This window comes from Prionailurus bengalensis, chromosome A3 (assembly GCF_016509475.1).
Source record: "Prionailurus bengalensis isolate Pbe53 chromosome A3, Fcat_Pben_1.1_paternal_pri, whole genome shotgun sequence".
Classification (NCBI taxonomy): Eukaryota; Metazoa; Chordata; class Mammalia; order Carnivora; family Felidae; genus Prionailurus; species Prionailurus bengalensis.
The window spans coordinates 84,168,116-84,188,153 of NC_057354.1; the positions used below are offsets into that span (position 1 = coordinate 84,168,116).

The 20,038-nt window shown below is 38.5% G+C and overlaps 1 protein-coding gene across 4 annotated transcripts in view; it reads left to right on the top strand.

Annotated features, from left to right (window-relative positions):
- Nucleotides 1-20,038, top strand: part of MEIS1 (Meis homeobox 1) — a 138,123-nt gene that overhangs the window by 113,148 nt on the left and 4,937 nt on the right. For 2 of the 4 annotated variants that reach the window (XM_043603526.1, XM_043603524.1), the window contains exons 9-10: nucleotides 1,095-1,171; nucleotides 19,629-19,768. In XM_043603526.1, the coding sequence (XP_043459461.1) occupies nucleotides 1,095-1,171; nucleotides 19,629-19,768 (217 nt within the window). The remainder of the gene's footprint in view (nucleotides 1-1,094; nucleotides 1,172-19,628; nucleotides 19,769-20,038) is intronic. The other 2 variants (XM_043603527.1, XM_043603525.1) reach the window with 1 other exon arrangement.

The window sequence follows — 20,038 nt, forward strand, 5'->3', positions numbered from 1 at the left end:
GGGTGCCCTTTCTCATTCATAAGAGAATAGAGGGTTGACTATTAGAACAATTTTTATCTGGGGAGAATTTATCGGGATGCAGTAGTTTCAAGCTAGTCAGTGTGTCCATAGATGGATACCAGGTCCCAGGCTTTAGAAATGTATATTTCAGATTTAGATATAGTTCATTACTGAACAAAAAGTATTTGTGCCAAAACTAATTTCAGTAGAATTCCAAACATTCTTTCAAGAGGGTATGAGTTTCATTTTATTATCTAATCCTGTAATACTTTTTTATCCACTCTAACTCATGAGGAACATGGCTGGGCTTGTTCTTAGCATGCAAAATATGCTGGTCTTTGACCTTGTATTGGCCTGTGTTCAGAATCCCAGCATGTGTTGACATTCAGATATGGAAACCAACTTTGGTTGAATGTCCTTTGTTTGCTTTTCAGAAGAGCTGCAATGATTAGTGGTTCAAAAATATCCACCCACTCTAATTTTGATATTTGCATCTGGCAATATGGTGTTTTGGAGGGAAAATGTCATGCTGACAAAGTGCTTAACTACTGGGGACCTCAGCTGAGACGGTTGGTCCAAATGGTTCAGCTTTAGAAGTCTGTGGTTCTATGAATATATTACATCAAGATGATAGGATTTTATATCATCAAAAAGGGCTTCTCCTTATTTTAATCTTATACAGTGAAGATCATTCTAAACTTTCTGTGTTTGCGACAAATAAACCTTTAAAGGATAAACTCAGTATCAAGGTTCTGCAAGTATCCTAAGTAGCTATTTATACACTTCACTAATCTTTGTAATTGGCTTGTCTTTTACTGCCATTAATTAGATGATGTAGTATTCCATTAATAAGAGTGACACACCTCAGCATTTTTACCTTTAATTATAGACTGTATCTTCACTAGACACTGAGGCTATTGACAAAATAGCCTAAATATTGCCTGATATACACATACTATTTTTACAGAGCGTATGTGTTTCTTATTGAATCCCTAGCACCTAGCATCGCACCTGACATGTGATACGCACTACACTATCTGCCCGGGGTATATGTGCACACATCTATCTTTTTTTTTGTTGTTGTTCTCTTGCAGCACCCTTACCCTTCTGAAGAACAGAAAAAGCAGTTGGCACAAGACACGGGACTCACCATCCTTCAAGTGAACAATTGGTAAGTAATCTGGCTTTGGGCAACCTGCAGCTCATGTTTTGCATTAACAAGACACACCCAGTTGTTGCTGTTTTCTCTGGTGGCTCCTTGATGGAAAAGTGAAAATAAATGGTTGACTGATAGGTGAGAGCACTGGCTGGCATAGAAAAAAAAAAAAAAAACAAAACAAACCCAAAAATCCAAAAAGAAACAAAACAAGCCAAAAACCCAACATTGCATTGCATTCCATTGCCTTTATAAATTGATGAGTTTTAGGCATAATGTAAGTTAAGTATTTAATTCGCATACACTGTGGCTCCATAAATGGCTTTTCTCATTTTAGGATAATCAATAGAAGGAGTGGCATCGTCCTAGTTTCTGTGGAACAAGAAAATCCACCATCACATATCAGTCAGGTTTTAAATTCAATGAATAGTTAACTGCAGTTATTTTGTTAGGGCTGAGCTTTTGAGGATAGTGTCCCCTTTCCTCCTATCCTCTGTCCATGGAAAAAGAGAAATTATTTATGTTTCCCCTTTGAAGCTGTTCAAAACCCGATGTGTTTCAGGGCTGTTCAATACTATTTCTAAGTAAATGTGTGAATTCCTGATTTGGGGGGAAGCTGAGATTACGTACCAAGTACTAGCCAACAATATTCTGACCATGTACTGTGGTGTGGCAACAAGGCTTTGGGAAAGTATGATTTATTACCCTTTGTGAGTGTGCTGAAAGCCAGGTTCATATAATCACCCAGAGCTAGTGTCATATTTGAAGGGTATCGAAATCCAATATCCTCTCAAACTAAGTGTATCTAATTAATTGTCCTAATATTTTTAGATTAGTGTTTATGATGGGGAAACCTTATCCTCTTTGAAGTAAAATCCAGAAAAGGCCCACAGCCTCGTTGGGGAAAGGGGAGAACTGGGGGTGCCAGTTTGCAGACAGAAGTATTTCTTTCTGTTCAGTAAGTGTCAAAGATTAATATTACAGAATCTCTGCTTACATGGCCTAATCCATTTTGGTGAATAAATTTGTTCTTGATGTCCATTGCACCTACATTAACAGACCCTTCTCTGTTAGAGAGCCCGGGAGCCTTTGGGAGAGATTCCAGATATATTAAACCCCATTACAGAAAATGTAATTTCTGTCAATATAATCCCATGTATTCTTCAATTTAGTATTTTAGAGATAACAAGCTACTTACAATATATTTGCCTTTGGAGGATTAATTTACAAAGTGCACTATCTGCAAGACGCAGACAGACTCACATAAGCATTGCTTGTAAGGGTTATCAATTTCTATGACCTTACCGCAGCCTTGGGAGATCAATTTTTGCAGCCCTTTAGCCAAGTGGGTAGGGAGCCAATGGAAGCCATACTATACCTAAATGTGTTGCTACGAGGGTGTCACTGCGGAGATTTTTTTGTTTGCCTTGTACCTGCTATTGTATCTTCATTTTCAAGACTGTTGATACTATATATTTGAACTTGGTCTTCAGATCATCCTGGACAGTGTTATAGGATAGACCATCCATTTTGCATGCACGTCTGAATTCAAATATATTTTCGAGGTTAAACTGATGATGTAATTTTAATACAATGGAGGCTGTACAAATGTATTTCCCTGGGAAATGTTCCCATCCGAGGGCCAAGGAGTGGCAGGGCGAACTCTAATCAAGGAAGGCGAAAGCGCTGCCACTCAGGTGATCTATCACACACGGCATCTCTCTTCCTCTTCAGTGTTGCTAGCAAACTCCCTCCGTAAACATTGTTACTGGTGAACAAATTCCAATACAACTTGCTTTCCACAGGTGGACCAACTTAAGGGCTATTTCCTGTGGATGCACAGGCAGGCAGGCATTCCTGTGACACCAGACAGTATGCAATTGTCATTGTCCTAGGTTCTATACAGTGGTCATAAAGCAACTTCCTCGGTTTTGCAATTAGAAGAGGAAAAGAGGGACCTTAAAAAAGTTAAACTACTTTCCAGAGTATGTGCAGACCTACTATAAACTTCACACTGATAACTCAGTTCTGCCCAGGTACGAACATACAGATCACTTTTAGTTACGCGCAATGTAAACACGATTCTGACCTCAGCTGGCACTGTGTACTGTGCCTGTGTTCTCTCTACTTCTGTGTGGAGTTAGAAGTGACTTTTGCTTGTACTTCATTGTTTTGCATTTGGCAACTGTCTCAATTCTAACAGCTAGGTGGTAGAGAATTCCCCTCAAGTAAGTAAAAGTTTTAAGAGAGATTGTTTCGCCTAAGTTTGATGAATAATGACATTCCTGTGTTTGCTTTGAGTTTCTAATGGTTTATTAATTATCATCCAAGCCTTCAGCTTTTGAGGAACTGATAATAGATTTATTTTTTTGTTTATAGGCTTTGAGTAGGAAATAGGTTGGAAGAATGGGGAAACCTACATGATGCTGGATGAAAACCAAAGATGTCAGAGCATCTTAAACTATGGTATACTTGCAGACTAGCAACAGCATAACCACTAAAGGGTTTTCATTTTCCTTTCTCATAATAAAAAATTACACAGAGCTTTTTTGAGAGCCTGTAAACATTTTTCCTGTGTTGGATATCAAGCCCAAGTTACTTCCTTCTAGAAATCATAATTAAAAGAAAATCGTCATTAGTATTTTAACATTTCCCCTTCACTTCATTTAGCCACAACATTTAAAAATGTGTGTCTTCCTTCTTGGGTTTCTTAAAACTTGTTAACACACATGTACATTTTGTACGAACTATGAGTCACTGCTGGAGAGATTTAATAAAATGCTGAAGGGCAGGTTGGGTGTAGATCAGTCATAATTATTGGCAGCAACATAATGTATCGAAGCGCACAATATGAAAGTGAAAAATAGAAACTCGTGTCTAGTTGTTAGCTTGTCATAGAAACCCTGGCCGATGCAGCTTTCAGTTCAGTTTTGATTGAAAAATGAGATGAGAAAAGTTTGGTGTATTGTAATGGCTCTTTCATTCCATTGCTGAACTGATCTTCTCTAATTGCCACAAGTGATACAAACTACCTGCCTTGGCTAAGGCCAAAGCAGATGGAATCTGGGGGGAGGGGAGACAATAGGGAGAATGTAAATGGAAAACAACAAGACAGATTCGATTAATTAAAAGAAAATTTGGATTACAAGAAACAACCATTGTCACTCTTATAGTTGATCTACTTGTCAGAATGAAGACAGAGAGGAGGGATCTTAAAACGGTTGCTATTTTGCTTATAGGAACTGGGCCCAGGGATGGAATGTGAAATTTATCAGATGAGACATTGTAGGACAAGTCTACGCCAACAAATTTTTTGAGAATTGAGGCAATTATGCAAATAATTTGGGTGAAAATATTTTTACCTTCATTATCTAAGTATCTGAGGCAACTGTGTTTTTTAAAAAATTGACTTCCATAACTAATTGCCTAAACATTTCAATCTAGCATGCCGTGATAGACTTAGACTTAAAAGCTTAGTAATTTTTGAAATATAATACGTGCCATTGACTCATGTATTCTTCTCTCTTTGCTTTCTCACTCCCAGTTATGATTTGATCCAAAAATGAGAAATAATAGCATTTGGAGCTTTTGCATTCTGTTTTTTCATTGTTGTGGTGGTTGTGAAAATTACTTCTGTGAAAACATATTAGTAATATGTCGAGCATTTTAGTCATTTAAACAGAAACTTCTTGAATTCTGAGGTGGTCATTTAGGTCTTTAATTATTTAGGCAGAACTTTAAAGAAAACACACACACACACACACACACACACACACACACAAGGTTAATCAATACTTGGTTCTTTTTTCTCCCGAATATACCAACTTTATTTCTTAATTTGGAAATATGAGCATAGAATGGCCAGATAAAGACTCCCTTCTGTGTCTTCACAGCAGTGTTGCAGACCTGGGGATTCCATATGATGCAGACCTGGGCCGGTGGTTGTATCTTACTTGCCCGATGCCTCAGACATACTCTGCCTCAGCAGAGTTCTAGCCTAGGGTGTATTGAATAAATTTGACAGTGTCTTTGTTTACTACTATTCATCTAAACACTTTCCCATTAAGGCCTAATGTTAAATGATTATTTCTTTATGCTCTGAGAAGGCAATATGGATTTTAGGTGCAAAATATATAGTGTATGTGAAATACAGTGTGTATGCAGAAAGAAAAATCACTCTATGTCAGTTGGGTGCATAAAATTCCAGGAAGCATCCTAACATCTGAGGTGACACTTTACAGAACTATCACAGCTCTGTAGTTCTCAGATTTAGTACATATACCAGATTTTCCTAGTTACTTCATTTATTGCCTTCAAAACTGCAAAGCATTCAGGCATCACTTCCCATTTATTACCGGGGGGGGGGGGGGGGAGGGGAAGTATGTTATCCTTAGAGATTTATGCCACTGGCAGGTAAAAATGTAAACTTATTTTTTAAAAAATAAGATCTCCCCTTTTAATAAACAGATTCAACTGTTAAAGGTCAGGTTTCTTTCTGAGTTATGGTAATACTGTAGCAAATACTTTTATAAGTAATCAAAGATTCTATAAATATAGGTACCTGTGTAGATGTAAATGTTAAAACATTCACAAATTATCCTTTCAACTTCTGCGATCTAAAAATCAATAGGGGGTCATAGGGTTTCATAGAATTGCTCTGCTTTTTCTTCCAACATAATTTAATAATACATTTTACAGATGTTGTTTAAACATTAGGCACAGATTGTTTTGTCAATAAAGCTAAACAGAGGCATGACACAAAAGCAAGGAAAACAGATGTAAAAAACAGTGCACCATGCAAGAAGCACTGGGTCATTTGTTTGTTATTCAACTGCAAAATGAAAGTGCAGGGTGTATAGTGATTTTCTTTGCCTAGAAATCACCTAGGGATGGAACAACTTCACACACAAAAGGTAATTTTATTAAGCAGGTGGTTTAACTTTTTCCCTTGAGAATTTCAGTGTAACCTACATTTAAGGTAGGCTTCCTAACTGATCAATGGAGTAACAGGTGCAATATTTTTGAAAGAAGAAGGAGAAATATAAATAGAATAAGTCTGCAGCATGTTACAGAATGGGTTGTTGTTCTCCAAGCCCCAGTTAATTGCTATGCTTTTCACCTTGAGTGTCAATTCTAATAATATTACCTTTACGGGCACTTACTGTGGGCTTAGATTATAGCAATCAGTAATACTCACTAGATAAAATACTGTCTAGTTGCTCGTAAGAAAAATATTGAAATCAGTCAAAAAATGTTTAGCTTGCATATTGCCCGAGACAGAACTGGCAAGGTGCCAGGCAGGCAGGGTATTATTAGGAAAGCTGAGCAAATAGCTCGCAGGGAAAAGAGCTGTGAATTTAGAAACCTTCAGGTATTGTCATGTCAGAGAGTCTTAGGAGTTCAACAGAGACGCTGCTTTTGTCTGCAGATTCTAAAAATTTCCAGCAAACAATCCTCTTTGAAAATGACTCTGCAGTCTGTTAAATATACTTTGTTGTAAGTTTTACACAGTAAGTTTACTCTGAGCTTCCCCATACTGTGTAAAATCTCACTGTGAGTACTGTGAAAGGTGGCAACCCCTCACCAAGTAGGTGGTGGCCCACAGCGGCACTGGGCGGAAAACCCTGCCCCTTCTCCCATGGGGCCCTGAGTCTGGGTGAGAAAAGAAAGGGGAAGGGGTGGGATGAAGGAAGATGGACGTAAAGTCCCAATCCTACTCAGCGTAACTGCCGTTTCTCCTCCAGCCAGCATCCAAAGACAGTTTCTGAGCTTTTCAGGACAAGGCAGGAGTGTGATGCCTTGAGAGGCCGTACGACCTGAGCAGGTACTTCAGGACAACTGAGGGCTGGGGTGCAAGTGAGTGAGTTAGGAGACTGATTTATCCATCATAAGCCCAGTGTTTCTGAATGTCCATGGTCCCTTTCAAAGCTGTGAAACCAGTGGTTGGTGGTTGACTTTGAACATGGTATGTAGGTCAGCAGGACTTGTTGTGAGTCCTAATGAAGCCAGATTTGTTGTTTTCGGTGTCTTGGCACAATTATCTGGTCAGAGAGATGGAAAAAATCTGCCTGTGTGTCATGCAACCTGGCAGAGCAGGACCTGACTCCCATTTGCTTGTAGACAGCGTGGGAAGTGAGGGGGCTGAGAGGCATCATGGATCAAGGGGGAAGAGCCTGGCATCCACAGGTGGGTAAGGAACAAACTGCCCTGTAAGCCTCAGGACAGGATACAGTTTATACAGGGCAAGTAAGGGGAGGGAATATGCAAGAGAAAGAACATTTTGAGCCAAAACATTTCAGCTGTCTTCCCCACTCCTCATCAATCACATACATGTCCTTGATCAAGTCACTCCATTTTGACCGGTGACAGCTTCTGCTGCTAAAATGGACCACATTGGTGGGACCCAGTGCCTCTTCCAGGTCTACTATTTTATTTTAAAGTTTATTCATTTATTTTGAGAGAGAGAGAGAGAGAGAGTGTAGGGGAGAGGCAGAGAGAGAGAGGGACAGAGAGAGAATCCCAAGCAGGCTCCACACCGTCAGCACAGAGCCTCACGTGGGGCTTGAACTAATGAACTGTGAGATCATGACCTGAGCTGAGACCGACTGAGCCACCCAGGCACACCCAGCTTTACTATTTTAGACTCCGTAGTACTGCAAACCAAAGAGAAGCAAGGTGATCGCTCTGAAACTGACTGATTCCAGCTTTACACAAGGACTAGAAAAAAAAAACACACCCATGTCCTTTGATAAAGAGACAACCAGGGAAATTAGTTAAAAAGTTACTACTTTTCTTCATCTTAAATAAGCAAATCAACCTCTGTAAAATAAAAACTGGATGAAATTAAACATTATCACAAGACATGAAAAACATGTGTGCTGTCATTTTAGGATTCATAATAAAGATAAATCAGTTGTTTTTAGCAGTGTGCTACGAGTCTATGAAGGGCATGACAGATAATAGGCTTGAAATTTCTGAAGTTATTGTACAGCAAAATTTGTTTTTTCCTGAGGCGTTCAATCTTTTTCTCTACTAATTTTGTACATGACAAACTTTTTAGTGGGTGCATTAATAATCTATAAGTAATGGGTTGTCAGGTGTCAGTTAGATAAGATTAAAAGACTGTTTAAGCATTATCCATTTGCTTCTTTGCATGAGTTTTATAGGTCAGGAGAAATAACTTTTTGAATTGTGGTTGTGTGTGCATGTTGTAAGCCCCCCCCCCCCCCCAATTTGGCTCTGCTCCAAATATACATGGAAGAAGTGTATTACATTACATAAATCCACATGTAGGAGCAGATTTGAAACCCACACTGTGTGAATCAAGGGGACAAATGTCTCAGCTCTCTTCTGTAAACTTATTTTAGTTTTTCAAATGTTACTCTTTTTCTTCTCAAAGGAAACTCTGTTAAGGGGAAGGGGCCTCCGCTGAGAGGGACCCTGAAGCCTTTAGACATTCGGAGTTTCCTAGCAAGTCAGGTTTAGGTCTATTCTTGTCAAATCTGTCTTAAGTGTGTTTACATATAGTTTGCCTTTCTGGTATTTTCTGCTTGCACAGACCTGATCTCCACCTATTTTGTGTCAACAGTTGCTGAGGCTGGTGCTGGGTGATTAACCATCGAGCACTGAAGCACCACCGTGCTGTGCCCACAGAGACCCCTCTCCACTCTCTTACCTCATCATCTTGCTTCAGGCTGCACCCACATAAAACAAACAGCATTTCTGAGTGGTGAAAAAATCGGCCTGAAATATTAAAAAATGGGGCAAATGTTGCCTCCTCGTTGAATAAAACAATTTTCTCAAAAATGGAGTGGAGCCAGGGGCATAGGGGGTGGGGGAGGAAATGTTTCTGAGGGATTCAGCCTGCATCGCTCCAATGTGTGAATACCCAGAGCTTTGTGTAAAGGCCTGGGGTTTTGTTTTGCTTCTTTCTTAATTTTCAAGGGGGAAGGGAACATTAAAAAGCCACCAAACAAACAAACAAAGCCTCCAAAAGACATCATGGATGCAAACAGAGGGTTCTCCCTGTCACTGCCTCTCACTGTCATTGATGTTTTCCTTTTCATTTCCATTCTTATGACACTTTTAAGCCTGACCCATTAGTATGGGAAATACTGAACACTATCGGGCTCTTGATACCTGAACAATAACAGATAAACAAACAAACTTTAATCTGTTTCCATCCTGGAGAGCTCTTCTTTTTCCTCTTTACCCTCTTAACCAATGTGACTGAAGGACCTAATGCCTCACAAGATTAGATCTGATCAGTGAAGAAGGGAAAAAGCATTTGCTTTCCCAAACACAACTTTTTCAGGCTGATGGGGATTATTGGTCTTGAGTTCTTAGCTCAAGCTGTGTTTTAAGAATAGTATATTGGAAGTTAAATGCAATGTGATTAAAAATACATATATTTAAGTTTCCAGTACTTTCTACCCTAGAATGCTGGTTTGAATGTAAGTAGGTAGTTTTTGAGAGTTGTTGTCCACTTGCAGGGTTTGTTGGCCTATATCCCTTGAACATCTGCTCTGGTTGATTTTATTTGATCCCTAGTTTGGGTCAGAGTTCAGATGTGCTTGGAAAGGGCAGGGAGTAGGGGATGTTGAAAAAGCTAATGGAAAGAATCATACATGTCCAAAGATGTCAGATCTCAGCTCCCACGGCTGGTCACCTGGCAGTACTGTTTACAGAAAGGAAAGTACAATAGGTTATGGCAGAGATTCCCGTCCTTAGGGCCAAGTGGGGGCCAAGAGGGACTAGGGGCCAGAAAAGGCACATCAGAGTCATTTTGAGTGAATGTAGTAGTATAAAAAAGCCTACTGAGACTTAACTTTTGATTTTAGTCATGCTATTTCTTTTAGGGTTCCAAATAACAAAGGATATGAGATTTTGAAGTTTATAAAAAAGGAGCATGGATTAAAATTTTAGGAACATAATGCCACTGAATGTCAGAGCCCAAGTCCTGGATGGGATTTTATGCATCGTTTGACAGATGGGGCTCAGGGCTTTACAAAGTTATGCTGCTAATTGGAGGCAAGGATGGGCCGGTTCCTTGTTCAGCACCTCTTCTGTTCCACCATTATGTACTTATTATTAACAGATTTATTGAGATGTAATTCACATACCATGAAATTCACCCATTTAAAGTGTATACAATTCGGTGGTTTTTAGTATATTCACAGATACTGTGCAACCGTCACCATAGTCAATTTTAGGACATTTACATCACCTCAGGAAGAAAACCCTGGACCCTTTCGCTATTGCCCCTCCCCATACCTCTGCCCCCACTCTACTACTAATCCACTTTCTGTCTCTGAAGATTTGCCAATTCTGGACATTTCCCCTAAATGTCATCATGTGAACATGTGGCCTTTGTGACTGGCTCCTTGCACCTAGCATGTTGTTTTCAAGCTTCCTCCATGTAGCAGGTAGTAGTGCTTCATTCCCTTTACGGCTGAAGAATGTTTCATTGTCTGGATGGACCACATTTTGTTTCTGCATTCATCAGTTGGTGGACTGTGGTGTGTGTCCACCTTTTGTTGCTATAAGCATTCGTGTACAAGTCTTTGGACCGTTAGGTATTTTTGAGAATCCTAACGACAGTATCTCAACAAACCCTTGTCTTAGGTTTTAAATTTGCAAAGAAAGCTCCTTTCATAGGCATGAAGTCACTTGGGTCATCACAGCTCTAGCACCTAAACACAAAGATGACCTCAGAGCAGCGAGTGGCAATTTTTCCTACTCGGTTCTCACATTCTTCTCCCTAGATGCCGCTGTAACTCTCCCTGTCCTTGGCCAGTGTCTTGACTGTAATAGTGATGAGTGATACTGTTCAAAGAAAAGGATAGCCACTCAAGTGAAACGCACAGTCTCCAAACTTCCCTCAGTGTGACTTAGATGACCACAAGCATTTTCCAGAGATTTGACAAGTTCCAAGAGGAGGTCATTTTATTAGTTTACTGCCTTCATTTGAACAATTTTGTCATATGCCTCAACTGAGAGATTTCTGCTTTTTAGTATAGTTGGTTCCATTTGTATTTAAATCTTATGGATTACATATTGATATACGTTACATGGAACTCGGGTTTTAAGCTTTACTGATTAAAACAGGAATTACAGTGAGCCTTCTAAGGGATAGACACAGGCCTCTACTCCAGTCAAGTCACCTTCACTGTGCCATTCTGTAGTCTAACCTGTGACCAAGTGAAAGCAGAAATCAAGCTGAATTTTGAGATATCCTCCCTTGGTCTCTCCCTTGGAGTGGAGATTCCAGGTCTGGGAAGCTTTTGGACTAGTGAAGTCTTAGGGAGCTGAGGCAACTAAAGGAGAGATCCTCCAGAAAGGAAAGAGCTCAAAGACACTCCCAGGTGGTATTGGGGTTCTGTGACACCTTATATACGCCAGGGTCGGCCACCATTCTCACACAAGAGGGTTTCAATTCCAATCTCGCAGGGGAAGTTTTATTTGGAAAAAAAGTGCATATTTGGTGATTAGGGTGGCCACACACCCCAACTGCCTGGAATATTCGTGGTTGATGCCTATTGTCCAGCCTAATTGTTAATAGTGTCCGTTTACTCTCAAAAGTGTCTCAGCTTAAATGATAAATTATGTGGTCATCCTACTTAGAATGGAGATTGGCTGGGGCACCTGGGTGGCTCAGTCAGTTAAGTGGCCAACTTCTGCTCAGGTCATGATCTCACTGGTTTGTGGGTTCAAGCCCCCCACATCAGGCTCTGTGCTGACAGCTCAGAGCCTGGAGCCTGCTTCGGATTCTGTGTCTCCCTCTCTATGCCCCTCCCCCATTCTCTCTCTCTCTCTCTCTCTCTCTCAAAAATAAATGAAAACATTTATAAAAAAAGAATGGAGATTGGCAGAAAATTAGGATGTGTTTTAAATAAACGTATTTATTCTGTAATGTTTAAGGGACGTTTAGTTAGATGCGATTTTACTTACTTTTTGTAAAATACAAGAAAATTAGAATTTAAATGAAAAATTGTTCAGCTTAGACCAAAGAGAGACACATCTATTCTTTGAATATATTATACCTATTTTAGTTTTTCATTACTACGGAAGGTTTTGTTATCCTAGGTTTTCCTATCACTCCTTTGTTGTGATAATAATCATCTTAATTCCATACACCTTAAGCAAAGCACTATTTTTCTTATATTTGTGCAATTATACAAACTCAACTTTGGCAAATTGTCACATTTAAGTAAATACTGCATAAATATTTTATTACGTATGTTTTATATCAATGCATACTTAAGATATTTTTAAACTGTTGGGTATTCCTTACGCTAGGTCTGGCAGGATATCCCCACAATTTATTCCACTGAGTTCGGAGCCTAGTGCTTCAGTGATCTAGAAAGTCATAGGTAGTAGCAGAAGAAACAGAGATCTGCCACTAAAAGACCCCCCCCCCCCTTGCTTTGAATTCAGGTCAGATTAAAGCATTTAGCAAGCTTATATTTTTTTTTAATAAAAAATCATTTTATAATTTGCTTTCAAGGAAAACTTCCCCATTATATATAATGAAGTGATGAAGTATTTGAAAGTTACTCCAACATTTAATACATGGGCTTGTTATTACTCTGCATTATAATTTTCAAATAATTAGTGATTTTTTTCACTAGTGGCTTTGAGGAAAATTTTATATGCAATCAACTTCCTCAGTGGTCTTAGACAACGTAAGCTATTTCTAAAATAATTTGACAAATACACCCTTCGCTGCTAGAGAAGGGGAACCTTCTACAGACTGCCGATTGATGGCTTATTGTGATTCGAGGAAATTTCAATATTCTGTTTCTAGAAGGGATGAAGAGCAGAGCATGTGCCCCCTTCTCCCTCCTGTCTACCCCCCTCCCCCCGCCCTCAGCACACAGATGATGTATTGCAGTCCTGGAACTGTTGGATTCGGAGGAGGTTGAGAAACTGGAAAAAGGTGCCAAAAACATGATTTCATAAGGTTTGACTTGAGATGGAGTCAACTTTCTTGAGTGTCTTAAAATAGTGTTTTATGAAATCTTATTTCACAGAGAAAGGGAGTGTAGGAGGCTTGGACCCTGAAGACCGCCAGTTATGGATCATTAAATTCAATAAGTAAATGTAAATCTAAAATGAAGAAATCCAACAAAAGATTTTGAAGTTGATTTTTATTTAAAAGAACAGAGAGTTATTTGAGAGATGGCTAGAACTCATTCCCTGAAGGGTTCGTTTATAAAAGAGGCCTTCAGGTTGTTAGGAAATGCTGACTTTAAAAATATATAGTATATATACTTTTATTTAAATGATTGTGATGAAGTTGAAAGAAATACTAGGAAAGAAACTCATGGAATAGAATAAGGAGAAAAAGGACAAAATTCTGGAATTCAGCAACTAGCTTCCAATGTGAAATTTTATATTTGAAGATTTTTCACAAGTCTTAAACTCTATAAAAATATTTATAGAGATTACCTAAATGAATTTTATATTGATTAAATATTATTTACAGCATGTAATAATTTTATTTTATTTTTAGTTGATAAAGAATAGTGTGTGTAGAAATCACCAGGACTTATTCTTAAGAATGCATGGTATTAATTTAGGGGCGCCTGGGTGGCTCAGTCGGTTGAGCGTCCGGCTTCGGCTCAGGTCATGATCTCACAGTCCGTGAGTTCTGGCCCGGCGTCGGGCTCTGTGCTGACAACTCGGAGCCTGGAGCCTGCTTCGAATTCTGGGTCTCCCTCTCTCTCTGCCCCTCTCCCTCTCATGCTCCGTCTCTCTCTGTCTCTGTCAAAATTAACATTAAAAAATTTTAACAAAAAAAGAATGCATGGTATTAATTTTTATGAAGTATGTATGTAGGTATTCCTAAGTTTACCTCAATATTAATCAAAGATGACTGCGACTAATACTATATTTAATGGATAGTGTAAGTATAGAAGGCATCTTTACTAACACATCTTGCTATTTAATGAAATCTTCTCTTTAATATCAAGTTGATAATTTTTGCTCCTTGGGCATATAGGAGGGTATTGTAAAATGGTATTTCTCCACACTTAAATGGGTATCTACCTCCTGCTGACTATTACTGAGCCTCGTTGGCAAGAAACACTATAGGGATGACTGAGAGTCCTGTCATTGTTTAGAAACAACAGCATTTTGATTTTATGTGGTTCACTGAGTTGGCTCTGGCATGCTAAAGTAATGCTGTGGGCTCCCCTTAATCATCAGTGAACAAGGAGGTGGTAAACACTGAGGAACAGAATTAATTGAGTAAGGGTGAAAATCCTATCTCCGAAGGTGAGCAAGTCATTTTTCCTTAGTATTGCTAATATTACAGAGAGCTGTACGAGGAAGACAAAGGGCATAAGAATACAGGAAAAGGGGAAAGCTGTGTGGAAAATGTTGTCTGTGGAACAGGGAAAACGTACCCTGTCTTTGGTTCTGATGGATGCCCGCTGTGATCTCTCCACCCTTCCTGGTTCTCACGAAGAGGACACTAAACTTAGCCATCCAGTTTTGTGGGAAGTAACCAGGGCAAGAAGTAGAAGATAAACCGAAGGACAAAGGTCAGCTTTAGAAAGCTGTTCTACCAGATCTTGGTCAGAAAACTCTTCAGGTATTCAAAGAGTGAGAATGAAAAGAGACTGGTGGAATTAGCAGAATGAAAAAAATGTTGAAGTCCGATGATAAACAAACATGTAGGGGGCAAGGAAAAGAGAGAATAAAGGAAAACTTCCTATATTTATTTTAGCATAACTCAGAATTCATCTCCCATTCTCCTTGCCTGATGCCTATTTTAAAAATGCAAAGGATTAAATTCAATTTTGAGATGATCCCACTTTGGAAGATCTTCTCTCCTTCCAACCTCCCATTTTCCCATACTAGGACTCTGGTTCTAAACGACTAACTAGGTAAAAAGAACTACGTCTCTGTTTATGTCGACATGGAACAAAGCTGGAAGGCCAATCCATTTTCTTCCTTTCCTTTGTAAAACGTCTTGTTTTGAGAAAGGAGATAGTTTGATCACACAGGAAGAAATTTTAATCCACGATGCTGTGAAAAAAAGAAATATAAGAATTCTTTCCCTAATTCAGTCTTCTGCCACCTACAGAGTGTCCAGATTTCTAAAAAGTACTTCACAAAAGAACATTATTTTCAAAGCAAAATGGGATTTATAAAAAAATATACCTTGATGTTCAGAATGTAATATGGAAAGGCAAACAGGATGTTTCCTGGCCTTCTACTTAATTAAAAAGTTTACCTTTTTAAATGCCCAATTTATGGCAAATTTGAGACACAGTCTATTAAACCAAGGTGTGAAACGATTTTAATGAGTAAGAAGAAATGTCCTGTTGTCATGTATTCCTGACACTGTACATCTAAGTTTTAAGGGCTATAATGTTTGGACATCAATTGCAAAATTTTTAAAAGTCTTCTCTTACATCTTTAAACTAACAAACGTTTGAAAGAGACCATATTGATATGGAAAATACTAAAGATTGTATATATTTCATGGATACATTTTATCTTAAACTATTTTATGGTTGTTGGAGAATAGATTTTTTTGTGGAGCATTCAAACTGGAATTTTATCATTCTCTTTCTCATTTCTCTTCAAAAACATTGTTTCTTCTTATGTTGAAGTTCTAATATATATTTATGTATTCAGACATAAATATAGATATATATTTGAACACACACATGAGCTTGAAATAACTTTTACTGATGCTTCTTGAAATGAGTGTTTTAAGAAGGGAATATGTTCATGTAAGTTTACATAAAATCCAAAGGTCTTTTTTTGGTTCAGTGTTTAGAAAATTTGATAATTTAGAATCTTCCACAATGGAAAGTAAAGCATTCTGTCACAAAAGCGGGGAGGACGAGACGCAAGGTCAGAGGGCATTTTAGAAACAAACAGCTGGACCAGTTTATTTAAACAGATACAGGGATGGGGGAACTGACCTCTGCTTGACTTATAGTGGGAGGAGCAAGAATGTCATTTTATTACTTTGCCCAGAAGGAAAATGTTTTTGTATCTGAATTCACTCCAAAGCCATCTAAACACATGGCTTTACTGTATGTAGCATAATTCCCAAGGAAATATATAGAAGATAGTAGGATAAAATACACTAAAGAGAACCAAATGTTGAGACGGTTTTCAAATTGAAAAGATGATGTTGTCTTAAAAAATAAAATCTTTTGCTATTTACTTAGTTATTTTCAGATAATGATGTCCACCATGACCCCAGATAATATTATCCGTGTTTCATGTAAGTATAGGAAACATAATCCAATAAGATTCTGAGAGTGTACGATGTCCTATATGTATTGATAATGTTCGTAATAGTACAAAATTGTTTTAAATTAGTTTTCAAAAGCGAGAACTTCTAAGCATACCTACTGATGAGGTCAAACAGTTTAGACAAAGTGATTAGGGGTTCTGAGGTTTTCAGTTGTTTTAATTTTGATTTTATTAAATGAAAATGAAAGGATTCTCACCTTTATATCTACATATGCTATCGAGAGCCTGCATCTGTGTTGTCCATAACAACAAATGGTTATTGCCACCAAAAGAGAGGAACATAGCACCTGGGTACCTGTGGGTCCTTAGCTAAGAGGCTGTGTGATGAGGTATTTGCTCTCTAGATGGGGACTGGAGCAGGTGTGGGGTAACTGCCATTTAATGCTGTCACCCGAAGACCTCTGGAGGCACACAGACAAACCTCAGCATATTGAGCAGAGAATGGCCCAGGTGGTGAGTGGACTCAAAACCCAAGAAGAACTTACATTCTAGGAGGAACTTGTTAAGGATCATGGATGTTCAACCTAGGGAGAAGAGGGGAGAAATCTATGGGGCATGATGGCTACAGTTTAAATATTTGAAGGCTGTCCTGAAGAAGTGAGATTAGAAATGGTTTAAATTACCCCCAAGGAGTTGTCCTGGTGAAAGGAGTTTAGATCGAGTAATGCAAAACCGTCTAATAGAAGGCTGTCCACACATCTATGGACTTTCAGGTAAGGGGGCAAATACTTTATTAGAAACAGCCCAGAAGAGGCTACCTATCTACTTGGTGGGGAGATCATAGAGGTGATTCATGTCAGTGACCAACATAGGTGACAGTGAAATCCCATTTCAAACCTGAGGTTTAATTTTTCTATGATTCCATGGGTTTAATAGTCATGGATTCACACCTGAGTTGGTTCTTATGAACTGGTCTTTGGAAATCTGAATGTATGAGTGTGAAGGAAGCAAGCTTTGGAATACAGATAAGTCACTGAATCTTCTAATGCGTAGCCTTATCTTTGTCCATATGCACAAACAGTACAGTCATCACAATTCCTAGTCTACAAAATGTTCAGTCATGCCTATTCCCAGACTCAACAGTAGGGTCGTTGCCAGCGGTGATTGGCTCAAAACCAGCTCATTTTTAGATATCTATTTAGTCCAGAATATTCTAGATGGGTGGCACAATAGTGGCCATGCTCTGGTCAGGACATTGGGGGAGGGGTGCTCACTACCATTTGCCAGCTGTGTGTCAGTCAGCAAGTTACTAACATCTCTTGGGTAACATGTGACCTCAAATAAGTCACTTAATTTCTCTGAGCCTTGGCTTCTCATCTGTTAAAAAGTGCCCTTCCTATTTTTATTATTTTTAGATAATTAGCATAAATTATCTAAATATTTAGATATCTAAATTTATCTAAATTCCTATTATTTTTATTTTTAGATAAATAGCATAAATCATATCCGCAAAATAATATGTTTTTAAAAGGTCTCTAAAAAAATGTTATCAGAGTTCCTTTCCTCTAGGAAAGATTATGAACAGTACCATAGATAAAGAGCTGTTTTTTGCTCTCTTACCTATGTTAGTTACTATGAAAATTACTTTTGGTATACGCGGAATATTAATATTAAATAATTTTCTAATTGGTCATGCAGTGAAGGCAGCTAATGAAAAAGCAGATTTTTTTTTTCATTTTAATTGGTTATTTCACATGGTGTTTGTGCTACACCTGTGCTTATAATGAGAATGGAGAATTAATCTAACCTTCTGCTCACATGATTCCAATTTTCATGGTTTATACAAGATAATGATAACCTGATTTGCAACACAATTTGTTGTAGATCTGTGTTTTAAATATTTTTATTAGCCAGTTCAAGGACTTCATATACAAGAACTGATGTAATATATATTGCCAATAAGAGCACCAACAGTATCCTTTTAGTTAGATGCCAGTTTCATTATTGATTTTAATTACTTTTTTGATAACCAAAGAACATGAGGATATAGGACATTGAGAATCTTAAAGTGTCATGAGGCATGCATTTTTATTTTAAAAACCCGTCCCTCTATGTTGAGCGGTTTGGTTTTTAGGAACTATTTTCCTTTCTGAGTGGGCAGACTCACAAACTAAAAATCATACTGGACTGTAGATCCTTTAATCATTATTAAACTTTTCATTGTATTTTTTATGTGCTGCTCGTGTCCAATCTATTCAAATCCAAGTTGCTAACTAAAAGCACTTGACTTTTGCAGAAGCTAATATGATATAGCCCGCTCACTTTCTGTATTTGATATGTAATTCTTAGCATTACACAATACAAATGGACCTTAAGAGTTAGACATTTCACAAGCATGACTTTGTAGAGCTTGTACGAACCACTTTAAAAAATTTTCAGTGGCTGGCCACTTTTGAAGAGGCCGCAAAAATTGTAAAAAATAAACCTTATGAAGACACTTAAGTGACTTAAATGTCTTGATAAGATGTTTCTTATAAATGTTCAGGACTAGCTGGAGAAAGCAATATTATAAGTTCAATTACTGTATAGCTGTGACCTCGCCTTGACCTTAGACTTTGCATAAAGAGCCAAAAAAAAAAAGCCACCCCAAGAAATCTCTACAAGGAATGCGTTTCTCTGAAGTCCCCAGCAGTGTGAGTTAGTGGTGATAAACTCCAGACATTCTCTCATTTGATGGTGTGCTGCCATCCCAGTTCATTATCTTAATAGTGGGCATTAAAATAGAATTAGGTTTGCAAGAGGTAGGGAAGGTTTTGATAAAAATTGTAAAAAAGAAGTCAGAGAACACGAGATTGAAATGTCACTAATTAGGAGAGGTAACAGATGCCCTTATGAACATCTTGCTCTCTACGCCAAATCTCCCCCCTTGCAATTGAAAAGAGTGGTGGCTCGTATTGTTTCCTGAAAACTCTGCTAATTCCCCCATGAAAAGATGAAATGGAAGTGTCCAACTGTGGTAAAACAGGCAAACATGAATCAACTCAGAAGCCCCAAGCCTGTGTACTCAAAGGTCACCGAGGGTTGCAGAGTGTGTAGCATGTGAAGCTGCACACAGAGCAGTGCAGGGAACCGTTTTGCCAAGATCTAGCTTTCCTCTCGCTGTGCTCCGTCTTCTCCTCTTCCTCCACCTCTCCCCACCCCCACGTTTTTGTTTAAGGAATAATGATTCACTCTACTTTCTTGGTTACAGGTTTATTAATGCCCGGAGAAGAATAGTGCAGCCCATGATAGACCAGTCCAACCGAGCAGGCAAGTCCCCCATAGTGACTGTATTCAAGTCACGCAAGCGAAAACCATCCTCAAGCCATTCACCGGGAGGTCCTCTACCTGGTAAATAAACTGGGAGTGAGTACTAGGAGCGCCTGGCAATTAAAATTAAACCGGTTTAGTTTCATAACAACACTAATCAATTTAACATCATTATAAAACATTTGGAGAAGGGGGGGGGGAAGCCAACGGAGAAAAGTAACTTAAATCATATGTTCAGTTACAATATTCTTTGTACACATTCAATATATTAATGTTATTTTTTTTTCTGAGTTTGCCTTCCCAGCTCTTTCTGCTACTATGACCACTCCCTGGTGCATGGCTTGGTGTGGA